The 23,065-nt window shown below is 42.2% G+C and overlaps 1 protein-coding gene across 1 annotated transcript in view; it reads left to right on the top strand.

Annotated features, from left to right (window-relative positions):
- The first annotated feature begins 263 nt into the window (after positions 1-263).
- The window catches only part of LOC115391968 (NT-3 growth factor receptor-like), a 40,172-nt gene continuing 17,370 nt past the window's right edge, over positions 264-23,065 (top strand). The window contains exons 1-5 of the mRNA XM_030096403.1: positions 264-532; positions 11,152-11,226; positions 11,393-11,464; positions 19,145-19,216; positions 22,661-22,815. Of these exons, the coding sequence (XP_029952263.1) occupies positions 264-532; positions 11,152-11,226; positions 11,393-11,464; positions 19,145-19,216; positions 22,661-22,815 (643 nt within the window). The remainder of the gene's footprint in view (positions 533-11,151; positions 11,227-11,392; positions 11,465-19,144; positions 19,217-22,660; positions 22,816-23,065) is intronic.

The raw sequence follows: 23,065 nt of genomic DNA, 5'->3' as shown, positions 1-23,065 counted from the left end.
TCGCGCACACACACACACCGTCATCATCACCCTCCACACACACACACACACACACACACACACAAACACACAGACACGTGAATTCTCGCCTACGTGACAGGAGATGCTTTCCTTTCCTCACATTTGACGTGGTTTTCTGACACCCACGTTCACGCGCGGAGCGGACTCACGCCGCCGGGAATTCTTTTTATTATTTATTTTAATTTCTTTTTCCAGACGTTTCTCCTTCCCCTGCGCTCCAAAGTTGGGGGAAATCGGACAGCATGGATGTATTTGGCGCATTCCTCGGTGCGTTTCGCGCGCGTCGCGCCCCGAGGACGCGCGGCTGCTGGAGGCTGCTCGCGCTGCTCTGCCTCTTCTCTCACAACTACCTGGGCTCGCTGCTGGACTGCCCGCCCACCTGCAGCTGCTCGCCCACCGAGATCTACTGCAATAAGTCCGACGGCAGCCGCGTCTTCCCGCTGCTGTCCTTCCAGGGCAACGCCGGGAACGGCTCCGCGAACCTGGAGGACCTGCAGAACATCACGGCCATGTGAGTACGGCCGCACGGCCGCGGGGCTGCTGGGCTGCGGAGAGCCGCACGGCCCCCCCCCCCCCCCGTCTGCTCTGATGCGCCCAGGCTGAGCAGGATTACCTGATGCATCCATCACTTCTTCTGATGCATCCACTCTCTTCATCATGCATCTGTGAATTTCATCCCCTTTCAAAGCATAATCTAACATTCTTGAACAAGCTTGATGAATGTCCTTAAATGATTTTGTATTTTACACACGAGAAAGTTAATTCCATCATTGGAGCCATTTACATATCAGATCTATTCACCTTCTCATGACGCATAAAACCATTTAATCCAAACAGCCAGGCTTCCATTCTGATCCTGATATAATATTTCTAATGTGAAAATTCAAGGTGCAGGACCGCATGAATAATGGATCTGTGGAGTCAAAATAGCCAGCATTATTTATTAATCCAATAGCTCTTTTCTCTGGTTTAATTATTGAATCAACATTACTTTTGTATACATTTTCTCAGACCCCAACACAGCAGGACATGTGTGACCATTTTAGTTAAATACATCCTGCATGTGGCTTCCAACAGAAAATACATTTGTCATGACTCCATGTGTGAGTTGAAAGTTTTCTTCCTCTTTATTCTTTTAAAGACTTTCAATTCAATCAGCCTCTGTTACATGATTACAAAAATCTCCTCAAAAGATTGCTTCAGAAAATTAACCGGGATTAAGAGATGCTTTGTTAAAACCACTGATAAGAAAAACCGTGGTCTACAAGATCTGTCACCATCCCATCCAGTCATCTGCTGCTTAATACACCGATGTAGAAGAAAAAGATGGTACAAAACTTACTGATGAAAAGTTAAACTAAGTATCACTAAACAAAATGGAGCGCGTTGTTTATTCTCAGGATATCAACATCGGAAAAAAACACATTGTCAATAAACTAAATTAAATAATAATTAAATATGAAGGCAACATTGCAGTTACATCAACTAAGTCAAACATGATTGGCATCTATTGATATCACTCTTGGCTGCCACAGCCCCAACCTTTAGTTACTTACTGACATTGACTACATTTCCACATACTGAGATAAAGATACATGAAGCCCATTCACCACCGTGAACCACCTCAACAGAGCTTCTGAGTCAGCGCTACACACACTTCCATCAGTCTTACAGTCTACGGAACACATCGGTCAGTGTGTAGCAGCTGTGGATCAACTGGGCGGTTGATCTGCTGAGAGACATAGCGCGAACTCTGCGCTCCAGTCATTAAGTCACTGGCATTGTACCGGCTGTCTTTCTCCTCCTCTTGGTATTTTGGCAGAAGATAATTTACTGTCTGTCCTACTTTTGTTCGTTGTCATTAATATTAAAGAATCTCCAAACTGCGGACGGGGGGCGTAGCTGACGCCGGACGCCATGTTGTGTTTGCTCGGTTGTACCTGAGATGTTTTTCGGGTGCGCTGTGCCGTGTCGAACTCGATTCACGATCCTGGAATCGGGATCGGTAGATCCCTAAAAACAGTGTTAATGTCTTATTATTGTAATGCTTGTCACTTATGACATAATATCATCTTGCCACAAAACGCAGCAATTGAAAACCTTTGAAGAAATGTAAAAGAGTGATTCTATAAGTTCAATTCTAAAAACTGAATGAAAATGGTCGATGGAACCTCTCATGGTTATAGGACCGTGTAGGTGCGGTTGAAACTGATAGAAAGTTGAAATAAACGAAGCACCAAGATGTTCTTTGGCCTGATGGGGATTAGACCGGATCTGTCAAAGAGAGCTGACTGAATAAAGCAGAAATGACTCAGGTAAAAAAAAAAAGTTTCTATCTCAAAGCATCAGTTTTCTGAGAAGCAGTCAGACAGATATCTAAAAGAGGGAAATATCCTCTGAATACAAATCATGCAGATTCATTTCCACATCCGCCGCATGAAAATCCGGTTTAGGGTTTGAAAACAACTGATGTGTTTTTTTTGTTCATGGAACGTGACTGAAAACTCAGAAAATGGTGGTTTCCTGTTGAGTTTTTCTTATTTAACTTTTTGTTCCTTGCTTTGAAATCGCCCAACAGCCACTGTAGTATAACAGTAGTAAGAAAACCAACCGTTGAGCATACGGTGCAGTGTATGGGCATTTGCTTACAGGGAAACAAACTGTTGAATATTTCTACTGATCTTTTGATTTTTACGGATATCAAAGACTTTTTTGGGGGGTTTTAAATGTTTGCAGCTTAACCCAGGCGGCCAATAAATCCATCTGAGGTATAGTGTGTGCGTGATCATCAGTGATACTTTGGGCATTCAAGAGCATCCGTGCATCATAGCTCAGCTGGAAATAAATAGGATTTTAGTTCAGGAGCCATCTACAGCTCAGTTTCATCTTGAGAGATGTATTTAGCGATCCTTTAAGTTTGCGTTTTACTACAGATCTGTAGTATTCAGTATCAAGTATTTCTGTTGTGCTCAGAGGAAATGTAGAATCCAACACAGATTAGCCGCTATCGACAGCTTTCTACAGCTTGATTTGGTCCAGTTTCTCACCCACCACAACCAGAAAGCACATCGCGGACCGGCGGACCGGCAGACCGGCTGACGGGAAGGAAAAACGCCGCCTGGTTTCAGGGACGAGCTGTGCCGTTCGTCTCTGACTCAGTGGACGTCACTGTGGTGGCAGAGAAGCACAAAACAAAGCTGACAGGGTGTCAGATTGAGGATCACATGATGAATTCACACAGATTCCTTTTCACCACCTCGTAATAGTGTGTGTGTGTGTGTGTGTTCGTTCTTTTGGTTTACTTCAGACACCCCTCAATGTAGGCTATTCTTCTCAAAACCCTCCTTTCAACAGCCTACAGGATAAATCCACAGGGAGGTACGGGGAAAAAGATTACAAGTGGTGTGCTTGCTGTTTCTAGAGTGCACGGGGAAGGGCGTCCGCTGCTCTCACAGTCTTTTATATTCCAAATATTCAGGTGGTTGTTTGCTGAAGCAATGCTCAGAATGATCCGCCGGCCAGGAGCAGGAAGCTAAAGGAGTTATTATATGTAGATGTTGAAAGCAGAGCAGATAAAGAAGAAAGAAACAGAACAATCTGCATCATAAGAGCAGGAATCACCCAAAATACAATCCAGGAACATGTGACAGGTTTTGTGTCTGATAGTTGAGAATGATCTTCACTTAGACATTTCATGCTGCAAAACTTAGAATGGACTGCTCCACGTAGCTCAAATATATCATCAAATCATCAAAAAAAAAAAAAATCATCTTGATATCACAAAACTCAACAGCATCGTCACGTTGGCCCGACATCCTGCAGCTTTTACTCTCTGTGTGTCAGTGTAAACGATCGCGTGGGCTGAATCTAGTCATTAAAGTTTCATAAACATCCATAAACATGATTCAGTCTGAGTGTGTTTGAAATAAATAGGCCTGTTAAAATATCTGATATCATTAGTGGCCATTATGCGCCATATAAATGAGAGCGCTCATGTCTTCTGTTCAGAGTGTAGGTGGCTGGTAAAGCTGCGTAGCGCTGAGGAACTGTTGAGCTTCAGGGATTCACCGATTCGCCACCAACAAGAAGGAGTACGAGTAGCTACTTGTTGAGTTCTAATACGAAGACCATTGAGCCTAATTTATACTCCGTACACAAACAGCGTGCAAATGCATTGTAGCAGACCGCCTCCACACAACCTCTACGTCAACGCTACACACACCTCCACCAGCCTTGAATTCTCCAGGATACGACTTTGTCTGCAGTACGTTGAGCGCAGTGGCGTCGATCTACAGGCTGCGCTATACGTTCTGTAGGGTCTGCAACCTTTCACATCAAGACAGCACTTTACACTTTACACCAAATGAAATTCATCCTGTGCCACAAACATGTTTTGTCATTAGAGATTACTCAGATGATAAAGTTCTTTATATAGTAAATTCATGAGTTAGAATCACTGTTATCCAGAGCCGTTTGTTGAGTTTGTTGCTTTTGATGATTTTTTTTGTGTCTTTTTTTTTGCTTCTAAATTTAAAGCAGTAATTGGAAACATAAGGTCAGTTCTGGTATGGACGGGGACATTTAAGGATGCGTTCTCATATCAGTGTTTCAGTGTTTCGCGGGGTTTTAGAGGTCCCTCATTAAAGTGTTTCCTGCACTGCTGTAGCATTGTGCAGTATGTTGACATGCCTGTCTTTGTTTTGTGTAGTGGAAGGTGCATGGCGGTAGATGTGTGTAATATGCATGAAGGGCATCCCTGGTTGAGGGAGGGGCAGGTCTAATGTGCTGGACGACACGTCTTTTAAAGCCGGTGTGATGATTGTTGTGAATTTCATGGGGTTTGTCGGGACTAATGAGCTACATTTTAACATACTTTGGAATTGCATCCCGCTTCGATACAATCTCAACATGAAGTCAGTTTTAATGAAACATTCTGGTGTAAAATACAGTGAAATGTCTAAAAAGCTTCTCCTGTAGCTGCTGCATTTTGGGTTTCTTTACAATTTCACACTGACAGCATGGCTTTGAGGCTGATGATAGTTAGCTATCTTTCATGGCAGCATCACTGATATTGCAGCTCGGGTCTCAGTGTTTTGTTGTGTCTGCTACTCTTAAGAAATTTTTGGTTTTGGCTCACTGGCCTTATGTTTGACACCCCTGATCTCTGGTTTTTATTTTCCTCATGAGGAGTCGATCACTGAGTGATTGGTCAAAAAGCAAAAGTGGGTGTAGTTAACAGGGGAAAATTGTAAAGATTTGATGAATAAAAATTCATTCAATGCACCTTGAAAAACAAAAAAAAAAAAGACATTTCAGTGGATAATAAGTTGTTGAAATTCAGCCAGGAGTGATGCACTTCAGTTGCTTGTTTGGTTTGAATACTGTAACCAACATTTCTCTGTTCATCACTTTGAGACTGAAGGACAAGCCGACACATGTGTTCATTCAGCACCCGTCTGTCTGGGAGAAGTCAGAACATGTGGTTGTGTCCTCCTTCTTTTCTTTATGCATTTAATGCAGCTATTTATCAAATACACTATGACAAAAAGATCAATGCAAAGAGATCAATACTGATGTCTCAGGCTGATGTCAATATTAATATGCTGTCAATTATGACAATGGATGAAAAAAATCAATATTTTGTCCAGTAATGCACTAATGTTGTCAGAAAATGTCAATTATGTGTGAAATAATAGATTACAAGCAGGTCAGAGTGATGTTTGATGCATTAGTGTTTACAAGGCCGACACCTCGGGCTGCAGAACCAAACAGGCTTTTACTGTAATTACCCACTGTTATTGGATGAGAAGCTTCTGATTCAACACTCCTCTGAAATATCACAAATGTGACTGCAGTGCCAGAGTGTTGGTTTGTTTACTGCCTTTCTGATGATGTGAGGCCTGTATATCACCACAGAGAGGTTGTTGCTGTTGTGGCCTGCACAGTTTGGCTTGGATTTTGCCTCATTTTCTCTTTTCATAATTTGATATTGCCTGTTTTTCCCCCTCATATGATCCATGCCTCCTGCAGGTTTTGGGTTGAAGTTCATGCTTTGTGTTTGGACTGTAAAAAAACACCTAAAAGGTTTTCAGCATGAAAAGAAAGGTGCGATTTAACAAATATTAAAGCTGAAAGACTGAAAGGTATTTATTGTAAATCTTACTGCTATTGCAACATCATCAAATATTGCTTTTTTCACTTGACATCGTGCAAGTGTTGCAGTCGTAACCTTCACCTTGTAGCAGGGAGGTCCCCGGTTCGAGTCTGGGTTGGAGGTCTTTGTCTTTGTAAAGTCGCAATCACTTCCTGTTTTCTCTCTTCTCACCTGTCTGGTCTGCGTCATTCCTCCCTGTGTGTCTAAACAGTCTGATGTGCCTCATCTGTTTGTCTCTGTGTATAAATCCTCTCCCTCAGCTCAGTGTGTCATTTCCACATTGTCACTGTGTCTCTGAGATCTCGCTTCCTGTTAATATATTTTCCTACCTTTTCGGAATCAGGAACCTTGGTCTGTTTTCTGGCGATCAGTTTGGTTTGTGCTTGTTAGACTTCTGCCCTGGACTTGCTAACAAACTCTCTGAACGTGACACCGGTCTGACAGTCTGTTTTTGGGTTCTGCCAGTGACTGTGAGACCTTTCTGTAAGGTGTGTGTAAGTTCTCCCTCTCTATTGGTGCTCTGGTTTCTAAAACGTGCTTTGGAGGTGTACTGGTGACTAAATACTCACATGTCTGAGCGTGAATTTGTGTGATGGTTTGTCTCTTTGTTTGACCTGTGATGAACTCCAGGTCTGCATCAATTCAGTACTGATAGCATACCCGGAAAAAGCTCCCCGATACAACCCGTCGAGTATTTACGTGACGTCATGCGTCAGTAACGTCGCTCTCAGGTAAACAAGAGAGCGCGAGCGATGTCCGCTGTTTGTAGATTCTTAAATATGAATGAGAATGACGAAAGTAAGACGGCGTGTAAATTATTACCTGTCAAATTATCAAGAGGAAGAGAAAGATAGTATAACAGAAGCAACTTAATCAGCAGAGTTAGTCTGATCTCACTCATCAGTTTAACTGCTCTGAACAAAGCTAATTGCTACATGCTAAAGAGTTTCAGGGATCAGACCTGTCCAGGGTGGATCTGCTCAAGCTCACCGTTACGCTGAATTAGACAAAGAGGGATGGAAAATGTTTATGTCTTTACTTCACGTCACACTAGAGAGGGCTTTGTGTACCGCTGGTTGTAAACGTTACACAGTTTAAGATTCAGTCTCTCACATTCAACAGGTGTGGAGATTTTCATGGTCGTCACCATCATTCACGGCCGCGCCTGCATCAATAGAAACATTCATGAGTATAAATTGAAATCAGCGTTGATATTCCTCTCACTCAGATGTGCATGGCTTTACATTTGTGCATGCTGGCATGTGTTTGGTGCTGCTGAGCAGAAAGTCCAAAAGCGCTGCCGTTTCCCGTGTCCCTCTCAGCTTCACCGTGATCGAAGCAGTTTGTGTGTATGGATGGATATCAGAGTCTAAAAAAGGAATGGAGCTGTTGCGTAAGTGCGCAGCATTTTTGATAAATCAAAGACACCACTGACTCACCCCTGCTTTCAGACCTGCACCACGGAGTGCTCTCTGAATAACGTTGATGTGGGGTTTATACATATGCTGTGTTTTACCCGCCATGCGCTGCCCTCGAGTGGCTCCGTCGTGTGTCAGCGGATTCTCTCGGTGTCGCTGCGCGTTGTGCTGTTTGCTGTTGCTGTTTGAACGGTGTGATGAGAGCAGTCAGACAGGATTGGACTGGTTGAAGCCGAAGCACAGTAGTTTCAGCACTGGACAGCTCCCCTGACTGCGTCTCCTGCTGCTGAATACAAAGTAACTGAAAACAACAGATGAGATGCTTACGTGGGTGCAAAGCTGTTGCCATGGTTACCCCAGCTTCAGTTCCCGTGGTCGTCCAGCTCTACACTTTACACTACACGCTGCCTATTTGCCTTCGCTGTTTTTATTTTGATACTAATCAAAATCAATTACGTACTTATAATTTACTCTGCTCAGTGGTGCTTTCTCCTCTCTGAGAGAGCCGGAAACTCTCTGTCCGTTTCTCTGAATATGCCTTTTGCACAAGAAGAAATGACTTGATGTTAGAAAATGAATGACTGACAAGCTGTCAAGGTGAACTATCATCTTCAATCCTAGATCCATATTATTTTATGCTATTTTGTTTGTAATCTGTAGACACAATTTGATCTAAAGAAACAAAATGACTTCTCTGGTTAATTTAGTGCAAAAGCAATATAAAAACTGTAATGGTGCCTGTTTTTATTTGAACATGAGGCAAAAATGTCATGTTGGCCCTATATTTACCTGTTTGAAATGTCAGAATCGGTGCTTCAGACCATTTCATGGATCCAGCAGTGGGTGTGTTAAGAATTAGGATGATTTATCATGTTGGCCTCTTGTTGACAGCTCTAAGGTAGACGTCATGCTAACATGGTTCTCATCAAGTATTGACAATATATGATTTACAGCTTGATCCAGGATTCAGTGCACTCACGTGTTTCTCTTTTAGCTGTCAGCTCATGCAATTTCATGTCAGTGAACAGTGTGCACATATACATATTGCTCCTTTGCAATATAATGAGAAATCAATGAGGCAACTGGTGGGTTTGAGGTGTTTTAAGTTGCTTTCTTTGGCGCAGTCCAGAATCCTGCATGTTTTAGGTCTCTCCCTGCCACAAGGTACCTTATTAATGCAGAGGGTTATTACTGGGTTTTATTTGATCTGAATTTGAAATAATGAAGTGACTGAGGTATGCTGAAGCATCTAAACATGCAGGACACTGAACCTTCTGAGCCAAGCTTGTTTAATGTAAACAAGATGTTTACGATCTCCTCCCTTTTCTTGCGGATTCTGATCCTACTCACCGAAGCACCGTTCACACAGTAATGATTCAGAAAGGTTTAATGTTCGGAAATTATGTGCACTTACACTGCAACTGAAGAAACACTGAAAACCATGTTTTTCTGTTGGGCCGCTGCTGGGTGCTGTGCAGACCCTCACGTGAATGCTGAGAACAACATGCTATAAACAATGGCAAGCATGCAAATATTCATACAGATAAATGAGGAAGGCTATTACGGCCTCTATACTTGAAAACACAAGCCGTGATGTGTGTGCAGTAGCGGCATTTCCATTTTCAACAAGGAGACAAGCGTTTAGAAAGTTCCTTTTCGCCCGTCTACACAGTGATGGAATCCAAGCGTTTTTGAAAACGTTCCACCATGGGAGCTGCTTTAAAACAAAGTTCCATTTTTAGTATTTCTGAACACAGTTGAGTTGTCACTTGACATCGTGTCCTGAATCTTAACTGCAGGTTTGCTGCTTCACTCTGTCTCTGATTCAATCCTAGTTTTTTTTACTACATCCCACAATTTGGTTCATCTGCTGACATTTTGTACTTTCATCACTGTCCTGGTTGGTTTTCCTGCAAATGGATTCACATCTGGCCGCTGTAGAAGGTGCAGTATTGGTCTTTTGTCAGTGGAGTTATCAGCTAATGCACTGTGAATGAAGCTGCTGACGCAGCTCCGGCAGCTGACCTCAGCACGCCAGTCTGCGCCTTGCTCCTCTGTTTTGACACAATGTCACCTTCAGGTGGTGAGTAATGTGGGAAAGACTGCAGGTTCCACACACTGCAGTGCTTTGTGCAATTAACAGTTCCTTCGTTATCGCGCTGGAAGTATTTGGGAGTCTGGTCGTGCTGCCATGCAGCGCACGAGCAAACACACTGTAAAGAAGCAGAAGCCGCCACCCACCAAGTGTGCTGGCTTTGATAAGATAATACATAAATGAATAGAAATAATAAAATAAAACTGCATTGATTCTGGCTTTCCATTAACTTATTACCAATGGAGAACGATGCCATTTCATGTTGACTGTTGTCATGCTAACAGGCCTAAGAGTTGTTAATTTGCCCCCTCAATATGCTGCTGTTAACCGTCCCAATTCAAAGGACCCGCCACACCCTGTCGCGAAACTGACAGATTATCAATAATCAGCAGTGGAACACATTATAGATGCATTATTGTTCCAGCTGATTTTGAGCTGCGTATTTATCATAGAGATGTTCATAAAGCTGATTTAATCATTCGTCTCTTCACCCCTTCATCCCATAATCCAGGTGTTTATTTACTAAACTCTGGAGTCCTGTGTGTGTGTGTGTGTCAGCATCACGGTGACATTCAGAAAAGCCCCAGCTGTAAACACCACCTACATCACTTTCACACAGTACGGAGCAATCTGAAATCAAGAGAGGCTGTTGGGTTTTATTGATACTGGACTTCTGATTGACATCGATCATATGAAAAACATGTCCTGCTGGCGTCACCCAGAAAATATCAGAGATCAGCGTTCATGTGAGCTGAAAAGTGTCCCATACTGGTCCTTTAGACATTTGCAACCATGGTGTCCCGACCCTGATGAGGGGGGGGGGGCGCGAAAGATTCATAAAGATACGGGTGCCAAACGTAAGGCCCATGGCCCTACACCGGCCCACAAGTGCCTCCAATCTGGCTACTGAACAACCAAGAAAACTGTAAAAATCTCAAGCAAAACGCTGATTTTCTTAAACAAACTTCTTAAGAGTAGCCGACACAACAAGACACTGAGACCCGAACTGAGACATCAGTGATGCTGTCATGACAGCTAGCAAACTAGCATTAGCCTCAAAGCCATGCAGTCATGCATAATGCGACAGCTATGGGAGATTGTTTTTTGGGACATTTTACTTTACTTTGGACCCGACGGTTACGTTAAAATTGGTTTCATGTTGCGATTTGATTTTTTGAAAATTCAGACGTTTCCATGTTATATGCTCCGCACCATTTCAAAGAAAAACTATATATTTTACAATGTTTCAGTATAAATATGGTTCTGTTTTATTGGTCAAGATGAAGTTGGGTTTATGTGGCTCCTGGGACTCACTGCTTGAGACTGCGTGACCTCTGACCTGTGGATAGATGGATCAGGAACAGCTTTACCTCACACAGAGGTTTCCATGAATCACTGCAAATATTGTTTTACAGTGAGAAGAGTCTGTTTTTAATGAAATCTCTTCTTGTGCTTCCTTTCAGACACATTGAAAACTGGACGGATCTGCAGACGTTAAGACACATCGATATGGAGCTTTACACCGGGCTGCAGAGGCTGTGAGTCCTCCACGTCTCTACTGGGCTTCGTTTTGTCTGTGCAGTGTTTTAACGTTCTCACATAATGTACAAAATGCGATATGGCAAAACACAAATTGTTACCTTGATGAAGAAAGCAAAGAAAAGTAAAGGTGAATGACTGTTTTTCTTTTTCTGTCTCTCTCAGAACTATAATAAGGAGTAACCTCAACACGATTCACCCTCGAGTTTTCTCCAACAACCCCCAGCTGCACTACATGTAAGTGTCTACAGACAACAGCAGGTCATTTGAAATATATGACTCTGAAAGCATTATGTTCCAGAGTCATTTCATTGGGAAGAGACAAACAAAGTGACGTGAAAACACTCATATGTGGATCACTTTATGGATCTTGATACCTGGACCTAGTAGGATTTAGTGCCATTTAGTGGATCGCTCTCAAAATGTTATGTCTTCTCCACATGGCCACTTAGCCTGTACATTTAATAAGAATTCACCTCGAATTTCCATAATGTATTAAAAGCAGAAGTTTTCTTCTGCATCCTGCTTCCAGAAATGATGATCAACCCCAGAACGAATTGAAATCACCTCTTTTATTACATAACTGCTGTTATTTTTACCTCAATCGAGGAGGTTATGCTTTGTTTTCCACAGGCTCTCTTTTGAGATATGACTGTTGTGCGTGTTTGTTTTGCTTTATCAATACATACACTCTGCAGTGTGTCAATAGGCCATACTTAAAAAACAAACACAGTTGCAAAGACTTGTAAGATGTTCGTATTTACAGGAGCGAAGAGATGAGTGCCAGGCTCTGACGGTGTGACGGGTAGTTACTGATTAATTGAACCATCAGGAAGTCAAGCGGTTGGATGTTCGGACTCTGCTCCCAGAGGTCAGGTTAAGTAGAGCCATGTGGAGTGAAGAAGCACCTCCGCGGGGTTCAGTCAGAGATGGACATCAGCTCCTCGGAGTCACATTTGTCCTATCAGCGATCTTCATTCTGCCAGCATCTCCAGTCAGTCCCTCTGAATTTTAATCAGGATGAATGCTTCTTTGTTTTTGTTTTGTTTTTTTATCCATGCAGGGGTTTTGTGTTTGCAAGTTTTTGTGCACAAAATGCCAAACAGAGAGCCCGACTTATGACTGCCTAGCATTTATCTCCACACTGCTGCTGTACTGTGGACTGCAGACTGTAGACCGAGCTCTTTTCCGCCACATCGTCCAGCTCACTGTTCATGAGTGTTTCAGTCACTCTTTAGTCATGTAGAATCGCTGGTGAGTGAATCCTGTAGCATGCAGCACAACTCAGAGTGAAATAATGTTTTAGTATTATTCCAGAATGAATTGACTGAGAATGAACCTGCAGGTGAGGATCGTCCAGGTAATCCTAATCCTGTTTCAGCTGCAGTACCAGCTGGAAGTGCGAGAGATGTTGGCGTGTATTCCTTTCCTACAGGACGCTCCAGCTCCGTGGACGTCATCTGATACAAGCCTTTTAACCTCGGTCGCCGTGTGAAGGTTGGCCCAAATAATGACTACACCCTCCGACAGTCCCTGATGCATGCTGGGAGTTATACTGTCATCAGGTTTATGTGCAGATTTATGTCCACCTGCACTTACCCATCGTACAAGTCGTAGTCGTATTCGTCAGGAAGTAAGTGAGGCTCGGTCAAGGTGAGGTGGATTATAAACCAGGGTCCAATCAGATCCTTCAGTGGTGCTGAGAAGCTTCGTGCTCCAGGAAATGATGCTGATGAAGGGACTTGTAATGACAGATATTTTCTGAGTGTGTTTTTAGATCCACAAAATCCACAAGATCTTTTCTGAAATGAGTGTCATGACTCCATGTAAACCAGGCCTTACAGTGTAGCAAGGCCTTCGTATTGAAGCCGCTGCTGTAAAGCAGGAGTCGGGTGCGCGGTTACAGACATTCGCTTTATCATGGGAACCAAATGAGAGTGACGCTGCATAAAAGACGAGATCATTGTGAAACGTGTAGAACTTGGAGGAGCACTGAGATTATCCACCTCCTCTGATGACCTCCTGGTGTGAGAGACAACAGAATCTGTGGACCAAAGTGTGTATTTGTGGAAGCTCTGGCATGTATTTCCAGATAGTGCTAAAGGTTACAAACTGTCGGGGGACAGACTTCAGTCTCCGAACAGGTGAGCGAGCACACAGCCGATGTTAGCGATCGATAGCCTTCTCCTTCCTACATCTTGACACTTTGTATCCTTTGCCATGGCAACGGCAGCAGAAAACTGTGGCGATCCGAGCTACAGCTGGCTCCACACAGACGCAGCCATCTGCTGTTTGTTTCTGTGTGTGTTTGTGAGGCTGTGGACTTCGATGTGTGTGTGTGTGTGTGTGTGTGTGTGTGAGTCTTTGTGTTGCTAGGAAACCTGGACTCTCAGTCCTTCACACACTTCCTCTAAAAAAAAAAAAGCCTGTGTTCCTTGAATGAAATTGAAATCACGCTCATGTTAATGAGATTGATCTGGTGTAAACAATGTGTCACCTTCTAGTTTTTTATTGGAATTAATCATTACTTCATAGCAGCGTGCTTGATTTATGCTTTTAAAGTTTGAGCTAAGGCTGATGATGGAGTGGATCGTGATAGGAATATCGAATGAAACAGGAAATGCATTCAGATTCAGTTTCAGAGTGACAGATCTGATTGTACCGTTTACTTGAACACTCAATAAAATAGTCCGATTATTATTATTATATTCATCCTAACAAGATGCAGTACCCCATTGTGCCTTAAATAAGCGAGTCTATGACAAATTATACTTGTTTTTTCATTTGAAACGTATGAATTTTATCATTTGAATATAATTTACTATTTTTTTAATTTATTCACTTCAGTTTTGTTTCATTTTGAGACTAATATTGACAATAACTATAGTAAAAAATAGCAACACCTCCTTCATGTGCCACTGGTAATGCATACACCACATTGCTGTAATGCTTTACACTCTGACCTTTGACCCCTTGTGCATGTTTTCAAGCTTCCAGTGTTTCTTTAGGGATGGCACCTGTATTCTCTGACGAGTAGAATATGGAAATTCGGGAAAAAATGTTGCACCCAACATGAAAACTACATTGTTTTCAGCATTTCTGCTATTTCCATGTATACAGACATCTTTTCCAGAATGTTGCAGAGTAAACATGAAACTTTTCTGAAACTGAAATGGGACCTTTGCTGGGAAATCGCCAAGACAAACTTTCAAGCTTACCTAGGATTAGCTGTTATTCTCCTTCTGGTGATCAACGTCTGTCAGACGCTCACTTCAGGAAAAACTGCTGGTCAAGTATCGACTCGGTCGGCTGCAAAAGAACAGAGAACACTCAATGTTTGAGCTCAATCCAGGGTCAAAGTCTCCATCTGCCGTCTGACGAGATTTATTCTTGTGTGAGCTGAAGAATCATTTTTTCTCCATGAGACAGTAACTCAACAGATCGCTATTTTTTCAAGTGTGTTTTTAATTTACAAGCCATCTCTTTGTATCGGAAAAGTAATATTTAAAAAAAATGTATTTTTTTTTCACATGAAATGGGAAAAAAAAAAACGCAGGTTGTCTCACGATCGCATCTTAGCAGAGATGTAGATTTCTCCTGGGTCTTTGTTTTCATGATTAAAACCTGCAGCAGTGCCGGCGGCTCCAGTGCCTTGCTCAATGGTTTGAGTGACTCTGTCGGGAACCCTCATCGCCTCTGTGAATATTTCAGTGTGGTCGGACAGTTCGTTAGCTTATCAACAGTGTCGCTGTAGCTGCCAAGAAAAGTCAGGTGCTTTTGTGTCAAAACACGTTTTCATTTGAAAATCCCTCCCAGTCCAACGTCTGCTCCACTTACCTTCATTAACACGGAAATCTTTATTGAGGAAAAGTGGTTAAATATGCTGATACTAGTAGACTCGACATCAGTGTATCAAAACTATACTTTGTACAGATCAAGTTCTGGCCAACATAAGTTTTTCCTTTACTGGGAAAACAAGAAAACCTGCAGAATGGCTGCTGTAGTGTGGTGTAGTGTGATAAACAGCAGGAAGAGCCATCAAACCTGAACTTCTCTTTCTGATCTTTTTTTGTTTTTTCCAATTCCAAAACGTGAAAGAAAGAAACAAAGTGAAGCCATCTAGAAGCAGTAGTTCAGAGCACAGCCTCTGTTTGTGTCAGGGTCCACTGCTTCACTGCAGGCTAATCATTTACATGGAATGAGTACACTCTCCGCTGTCTCTTTTCTCTCATTGTCCTGAGTGGAATAGTGATGAGGGGCCATGATCTCAGCAGCCACCAATAATAAGCACTGTTACATCAGCGAAGAGGAGACGACGGGCTTTGATTGCAGACGGAGATCAAATCAAAGGCATATGTGACCGTACAAGAGAGACCGTCATCGCTACAACTGGACTTCCTGATGCAGGAGCAGATCCTTTCCACTCTGTAGAAAACTGGTCATCTAGACTTGTTTGGTTTTTAGCCATTTTTGGTCGCATCTTGTCACCTATTTTCCAGATTAAACGTCTTTTTTTTTTTTAAGAAAAAAGTGATTTTGTGAGTGACTTTTCACATAAATGCTGTCTGAAACATTTCTTCCAGTTCAAGCAAAAGCCCACTTTTAAGGAGGATTCAATCACTACAGTCAGAGCCTCGCACCCTAAATACAACAACAGTGATCATTATATTATATAAATCTCATTCGTGTCTGATTTCTATACAGCTCCATAGTTGAAATCACTTGGTTATTGTGGAGAAGTCTCTTTTTCAAGCCCAATTCCTTCAAACTGGGCTGCATGTGGCCGCTGAATTATAGTGTGTTTGTCAGCCCTGAGCAAACGCAAGCAAGAGAACGCCGAAACACTAATGGGGCCGATTGCACGCCAAAAAACCTCAATTGGATACAACTGTTCCCACGCTGTTAGCATGCAATTTAGCGCAATTTTTCTGCAGGATCCTCAAAAATCAGGATCTATAGTTTCACTGTGCATTTGCTACAATAGCATAAAATATGTCTTCCACACACTGGATACGCACAAAGAAGCTCCTGCTGCCCGACGCTGCATGCACTGGATGAATCTTGCGAAAAGAAAACTGGCCCAACTGTTCATGTTCTCTTTAAAATGTTGGTAGTTTCCATTGGAAAAACCTCATTTAAACCAGGTTATGTACGATTATTTTATAACCGTCACGACTCCAGCTCCAGTATTTCCGATATATTTAGATCATTTTAGAATTATTTTGATATTCTGTTAGTTTATGAAGCTTTTACCAAATCATTTACCCTTCTGTTAAATTGAGCGGGATGCGGAATGTTTTCTGTTTCAGTGGTTCAGGCAGCAGCGAATGCACGTACAGAGATATTGTTATTATTTATTCTTGGCAGAAGGAATCAAAGCTCCATGCTGCACGCTTCAAGAATCAATCCATTATCCGCATAGCAGACGACTGATCCTTCTGTTTACTGATTAACTCTCCTAAAGCAAGTCAAAATCAAACATGCTGCTTGAAGTGTGGAAATAATGAGTCCACGCCGATATTGAAAAGAATCTCCCTTCCGCTGCCTTTATGATAGTTAGATTATCAGAAAAGACATGTCACATGTTCAAATTATGATCATGCAGCTCTGGTAGCAACGATACTACCCAGGTCTGGTTACTTTCTTTTTCTTTCTGTACCGTAAGGATCTACTCCTGTGACGAACTGTGTTGATTTATATTGCAGTGTGATTTCTCTTTGTCATAATTATTCATCATTCATACGTTGCTGTGTGAATGCAAAACTTTTCTGGAAGAAAAGCAAAACAATTCTGAATTTTCACATGGAATGTTGTTGTGTAAATGAGCCTTTAGTGCATTTCCTCTCTCTGAAATGATCTGTTCGTCAGCCGTGGAAACAGTTCTCCAATTTCAGATCGCGCCCTATCACATAATCATTAATGAGCTTGTAGGACTCATCAGCTGTTGGGCTGACGGTGACGTACTTGCAAATCATCAAATCTTCATTTGATAACTGTGACAGGATGAATTGACCGTGGCCGATACTCACAGCACGGCGAGACAGCAGGTCCTCCAGCGCCCTGAGGAACAGCCGTCAATTCATCAGCAACCGTCTCATTAATTATTGTAGACACCATATCCACGATGACTGCAGGGAGAATCAACTCTTCTGCTGTCATTTTTCAGTTTTCTCTGTGTGGAAAACAGGGCAGTACTTTTACTGTTTTGTACAACACTGGGAGTACTTTTATTTATTTATTTATTTTTTTTTACAGATACCACTTTCATGGAGGTTTTTTGCTGCTCTCCAAATAAAAAACTGGGCTGACTGATGTCTGACAATGTTTCCTGCATTTAATGTAAACATGACAGCAACATTCATGCTTTTGCAGATTTGGACTGACCATTACTGGACGTTGTCTTTCTTTCAAAAGTTCCTTCTTTATTTATATTTTCCAAATCAATACTATGAACTTCACCATTTTACAAATGCGATTCCATTTTTTCTCTCTCCCTGCCTCTCCCTGCCTGCCTTGTTCGACTGAAGTGAAGCTGCACTTTAATAAGATTTTGTCTTGAAACAACAGTAAATATTAGTTTTGTTAGATTTGGATCAGGAGCAAGTTCACTACGCCCAACATTGCTGTTGGTGGAACAAAAGCTCTTCTTTATTTCAAAAATGGCAACCCCCCCCCCCCCCCAAAAAAAAAAAAAAAAAAAATCCAACACACAATATGTAAATTCCACAACAGCACCGCTGCAAAAAAAAAAAGATTCACTAGAAAATCCAACAAAGAACACAGATCGCCATGGAAGTGTTATCCACAGGGAAGAGATGGAACGACAAGCAGAACACACCCTGTAAATACCGGAGCCAGCAAACACTCGGACAGAGGCGAAAGACACCGGGGCGTCAGGGGACAGTAGAAGACATGAGGAGAGGACGTGAAGGACCCTGAAACCACAGAATCTCACAAAGAACACAAGATATAAATCGTGACAAGCTCCCTGCTGGTCAGAATACACTCTTCTGCTGCCTCATGCTGACTGTGGCCTCCACTGACACACTCTTCGAAGATCCCTGCAGTGACCTCTTGTTCTGCTCCGCCCTCCTGATGAGCTGCGGACAAATGTGAGAATGCAAAAAGAAAAAGATTACTCAAACCTATTAAACGATGTGTGATTAAGGTTATTGAAACAACACACAATCAGATGTCCGTCCATTGATCAAGCTACCAAAATCACTTCTGACTGAAAGATTTTGCTTCGTGTGCTGAGATGTGATTAAAATGTGATTCATTTACAGAGCTGGTAATTAATTAGATCAATTTTTATAATCAAGTATTACCTTCCATGTCTTTGTGGTCAGACTGGAAGGTGATTGGAAGTGAACCAGCTCTTTTGAGAGCGTCTTCCTCATCCCTGCTGTCAGTCTCAACCCATTTTCTTTGTTTGTCCTCTTTTGCTCACTCTGCTTTCTATTTCTGTCCTTCGGCTCCAACATCTCTGGTGAAAAAGGGCAGCAGCCAGTGTCCCTGCTTTCCTTTCTGCTCTGTCGGTGGAAAAAAACTTACAGAAAGCTTCTCGGTCATGTTCGAACAAGTGATGGTCAACAATTAAAATGATGAATAAGGAGCTAAAGCCAATGTAATCTGTAATTTTAATTGTAATTTTACTTATTTTGCATCTTATAACTGTTGACATTATTATTTAAAAGTTTGCATTCATTTATCTGAGCTTCTGTCTTTATCCATGAGACGTGCACTAGATGTCTCGCTTGTTGACTCATTTTTGGCAGAGCTGCTGAAAAATGGAGGAAAAAAGGAACTAACAGATAAAAATGGGGGTAAAACGGCTGTATTAGGATTATACTGTTGTGATGGCTTCCCTGTGCTGAGCGAATTTTAACTCTTTCATTCTGTCATTCTTTCATCCAGAAACTTGTCCAAGAACCCGATGCTGACCACACTGTCCTGGCGGATCTTTGGACATCTGCAGCTCACAGAATTGTAAGTTGAAATTTCCTTCGTGAAGAGTTGGTAGGCTTAAGATGTCAGCAGAGACATGGAGCAGCGAAGGGGGGAGACGTTTCAGTCCCTGTGTGTCCAGAAGACTCCATGTCTCGTTCAGAGACGTGGTGAAGTGTCTGAGGTCGGCGCCGGAGCGGGAAGAGGTGAGGGATGGCGTGGAGGAAACCAGGCCGCTGACTGCTGAGAAAACAGACCTGATGGTGTATGGCTGCTGGCCCACATCCTGCTGTGTCTCCAGTGTTTGTTTGTTTCTTTCTACAAGCTGCTCGTCTTGTTGTCTGTTGCAGAGTGCAGCACAGTCCAGAGCAGTGTGTGTGTTTCGCTCCACAGATGCGTCGGGTCTGGTGTTCCCTTACTGCATGCTGTATTTTTAATCATTACAGATCAGATGTTAGCTCTGGAGCCACATGTGGCTTTTTGGCCCTTTTGTCGTGGCTCCTCAAACTTCCTCTAATCATGACCAAATAAACATTTTATCTTATTTGATTTCATTTAAACACCAGTCATGTTTAAAATAACCTTTATGTCCTGAGTAAAAAAACAAAAAAAAAATCTTTCTTTCCATTTATATTGTGTGGAGTTTCAAAAATTCTATTCTATTCTATTCTATAATGTCAAAATTATCTGAAAAATTCAGGATGAGATGAATGAAACCGCTAAAATCCGATATAAAAAAACATTTGAAACTTTAAAGAAATATTCTCCTTCCTGAAATTCCAAAGTCTTTGAGGAGTTTTGTGATGGAGTGGCCTACGAAGCCTCTGCAGCCCACTTCGACTGGCCACACCTCAGCCTTCCAACCTCTTGCTGCAGCTTCATCCACTAGGTCGGCATAGCGAAGCTTTTTCCGTTCAAGGCCTCCCCCATGGCGTCCTCCCAGGGGACAGTGAGCTCTATGAGAAAGGCGCACTGCCGGGACTTTGACCAGAAGGCCAAAGTGTCTTCTGAGGGTCTTTGAGTTCAGCGTTGTACCGCCGTCCATCAAAAGATGGGCTTCTCTTGCACCGTTGGTATTGCTTCTGCCTTGATGCTGAAACTCTCATCAGAGAGCCGGCCTTTCATGATGGAAATGCTGCGGGATTCACTGGGTTTGATTTCCATCCTGGTCCATGTGATGTTTTCTTGGAGCTTCTTCAAGAGCCGTTTGGTGCACGCTTTCGTAGTTGTTAATGCAGTCATGTCATCCATAAACGCTCTTATTGGAGGTAGTCGGAGCCCACTGTCCAGTCGCTGACCTCCAGCCACCCACTTTGATGCTCGGATGATGAGCTCCATCGCCATGCTGAAGGCCAGTGGTGAGATGGTACACAACGCCATGATGCCTTTCTGCTACAGCGGCCATCCAGTACAGCCAACCTGCATCATCACACAGGAAGTATGGCTTCACCAGCCTTGTGATACTCACCAGGACGTGGAAAAACTTGAATGCCTCGCAGAGCATCTCATGAGGGACCGAGCCGAAAGCATGTGAAAGGTCAAGGAATTCAACACTGTTATTATTACTACACAATAAATAAGATACAGTTTAGTCCGTGTTTCTAAACTACTGTAGATTTGAACCTTTAGATCAGAGAGGTGTCTGAACGGTTTTCAGTACGTTGCTGTGGAAATACAAAACTTTTCTTGTACTTTGCAGAAGAAGCTAATTCAACAGAAATTAAGCGGACTGTATTTAATTTTAAATGTCCTCAGATAAACTGAGATCCAGCCGGAGGTAAAAACATCTCCTGATGTGTCGGAGCCTACACACAGACAGGTGGACTGTTTTTCTGAATCACCAGTTTGAGAGCAACACTTCGCTTCTATTCATACGTGAGGATCTGAGCTGTCATTTTTAATGACTCTCAACTTGTTTCCACCCCCGTGCAGTGACTCATTTTATGCAATGCTCCCCGATGGATTGGGATTGTCACTTCCACTCAGAAAATAATTGCAGTTAATGCTCATTGACTGTAACCGTATGCGTCACACAACTTCACTCCTCATCTTGCTCCGTGGAACAGAGATGTTATTCCTCATGAGCTATTTCTTGACCAGATTTAGTGGCAGATATTTTGTCATGTGGAACTAGCAGAGTGTGGGTGATGCTGGCTGCACGCTATAGCAGAGATTTACGTTTTCACATGATACAGATAGAGAGAGACTGGGCCGCAGCACTGCAGGCCCGCCTCATGTTCCAGCAAGAAAACCCTGCGCTCGTCGACGCTTCCCCTCCACACTGCTGGGAATTCAGGCACGACAGGTGGCCGGTTATTCACATTTCTTGAAATTTGTACAGTACACGTAATACTTTTTCTTTTTTCAGTTGCCAGACAGAACAGGAACAGCCAAATAAATAAACAATATTTAAAAAAAAGCACACTCATTCCACTCCAGATTATCCACTCGTGGACAGTAATAATAAAGAAATCACTAACTCAGTTACTTCATTTCCCCTTTGAGGACACCAACTCTTCTATTTTAAACTCATTTACAAGCTAAGAGCAGTAACAAAACCATGTACATGCATCTGTGTGATCAATAAGAACCATTGGTCCCATGGTTCCTCTGAAGAATTTTACAGTTTTTCTAGTTCTGGTCTTCACAGTTCTTGTCGTGAAGGTAGACCTGCATAAAGTTCTGGAGTTATTTCACCTCTCATCTGAAAGACTGTCTGGGAGTCCAGTTCTCAGTGGTGGGGTCGTTCCTTTCTGAACAGCTTCACTGTGTTTGGTAAAACTTTTTCAAATCTACATGATTGCATTTTGCCTGATCTGCTAAATTTGTTAAGGTTAGGATCAAATAAATCATTCTACATGATTTTTTCTCACAGTGGAAGAACGATTCCAATCAGATGAAGTTTGAAACTTTTCGGCAGACTAAGAAAACGTGAACGCTCTGAATGGCTTTTCACATATTGGCCTGAGGTTTGAATGAAGCATGTTTCTCTGTATTTTGACCACCAGCAGAGGCCGAATTAACAGTCCGGGATGATGAACTCTCAGCTTCTAAACTTGACATCTTTGTTTGAACACAGGTGGTCACAGTTCAACTTTTTCTCTGTTCACTGAGAGTTTATTGCATAAACTCAGTAAAATAAATCAATAAATAAATAAATAACATATATATATATATATATATATATATATATATATATATATATATATATATATATATATATATATATATATATATATATAATACTCATGAAATGCTAGAGAAATTTTGGATTGAGTGCATAACACTGTGGGTTTACATGTAATCCAGGACTGTGGTCTGTGTTTGTATTATAGTATTTTCATCCCGCATCGGACCCACTGCTGTGTGTCTTTATTAGCTTTGATATGGAAAACACCTTTATGTTAATCTGGCATTCAGCTTACAGGTCAGTGTGTCGTACATGACACCTGCTCGTGGAGTCAGATCTGATTTTTCTCTTTCCAGGCATTTAGAGGAGGTGGTGTTTAAATGTGGCTGTGAGATTCGCTGGCTGCAACTATGGCAACAGAGAGGAGAAGTGGGACTGAGCAACCAGCAGCTGTACTGTAGCGACGACTTCAGGGAGATACTGCTGCAGGATATGAACATCAGCAACTGTGGTGAGATTAAAAACAAAAAGCATTACAGCTGTTTACATGACAGGGCTGGAGTTTACTCAGTTTGATCAAATCTTGTGGAAAAACAAAACCATTTTGCCTTTACTATGGAGCCAGATCCTGACAATATCGACACTGGAGTACAAATAAGTGATGCACTGACTCTGATCACTATTAATGTGTCATACATGTAAATCCAGCAGTGTATAAGTGCAAAGGGATGTTTATTGACCGTGTGCCCTGAGCCTTTGTC

This window comes from Salarias fasciatus, chromosome 7 (genome assembly GCF_902148845.1).
Source record: "Salarias fasciatus chromosome 7, fSalaFa1.1, whole genome shotgun sequence".
Taxonomy (NCBI): domain Eukaryota; kingdom Metazoa; phylum Chordata; class Actinopteri; order Blenniiformes; family Blenniidae; genus Salarias; species Salarias fasciatus.
Note: the sequence above shows the minus strand (reverse complement) of the source record. Positions and strands in the feature narration are given on the sequence as shown.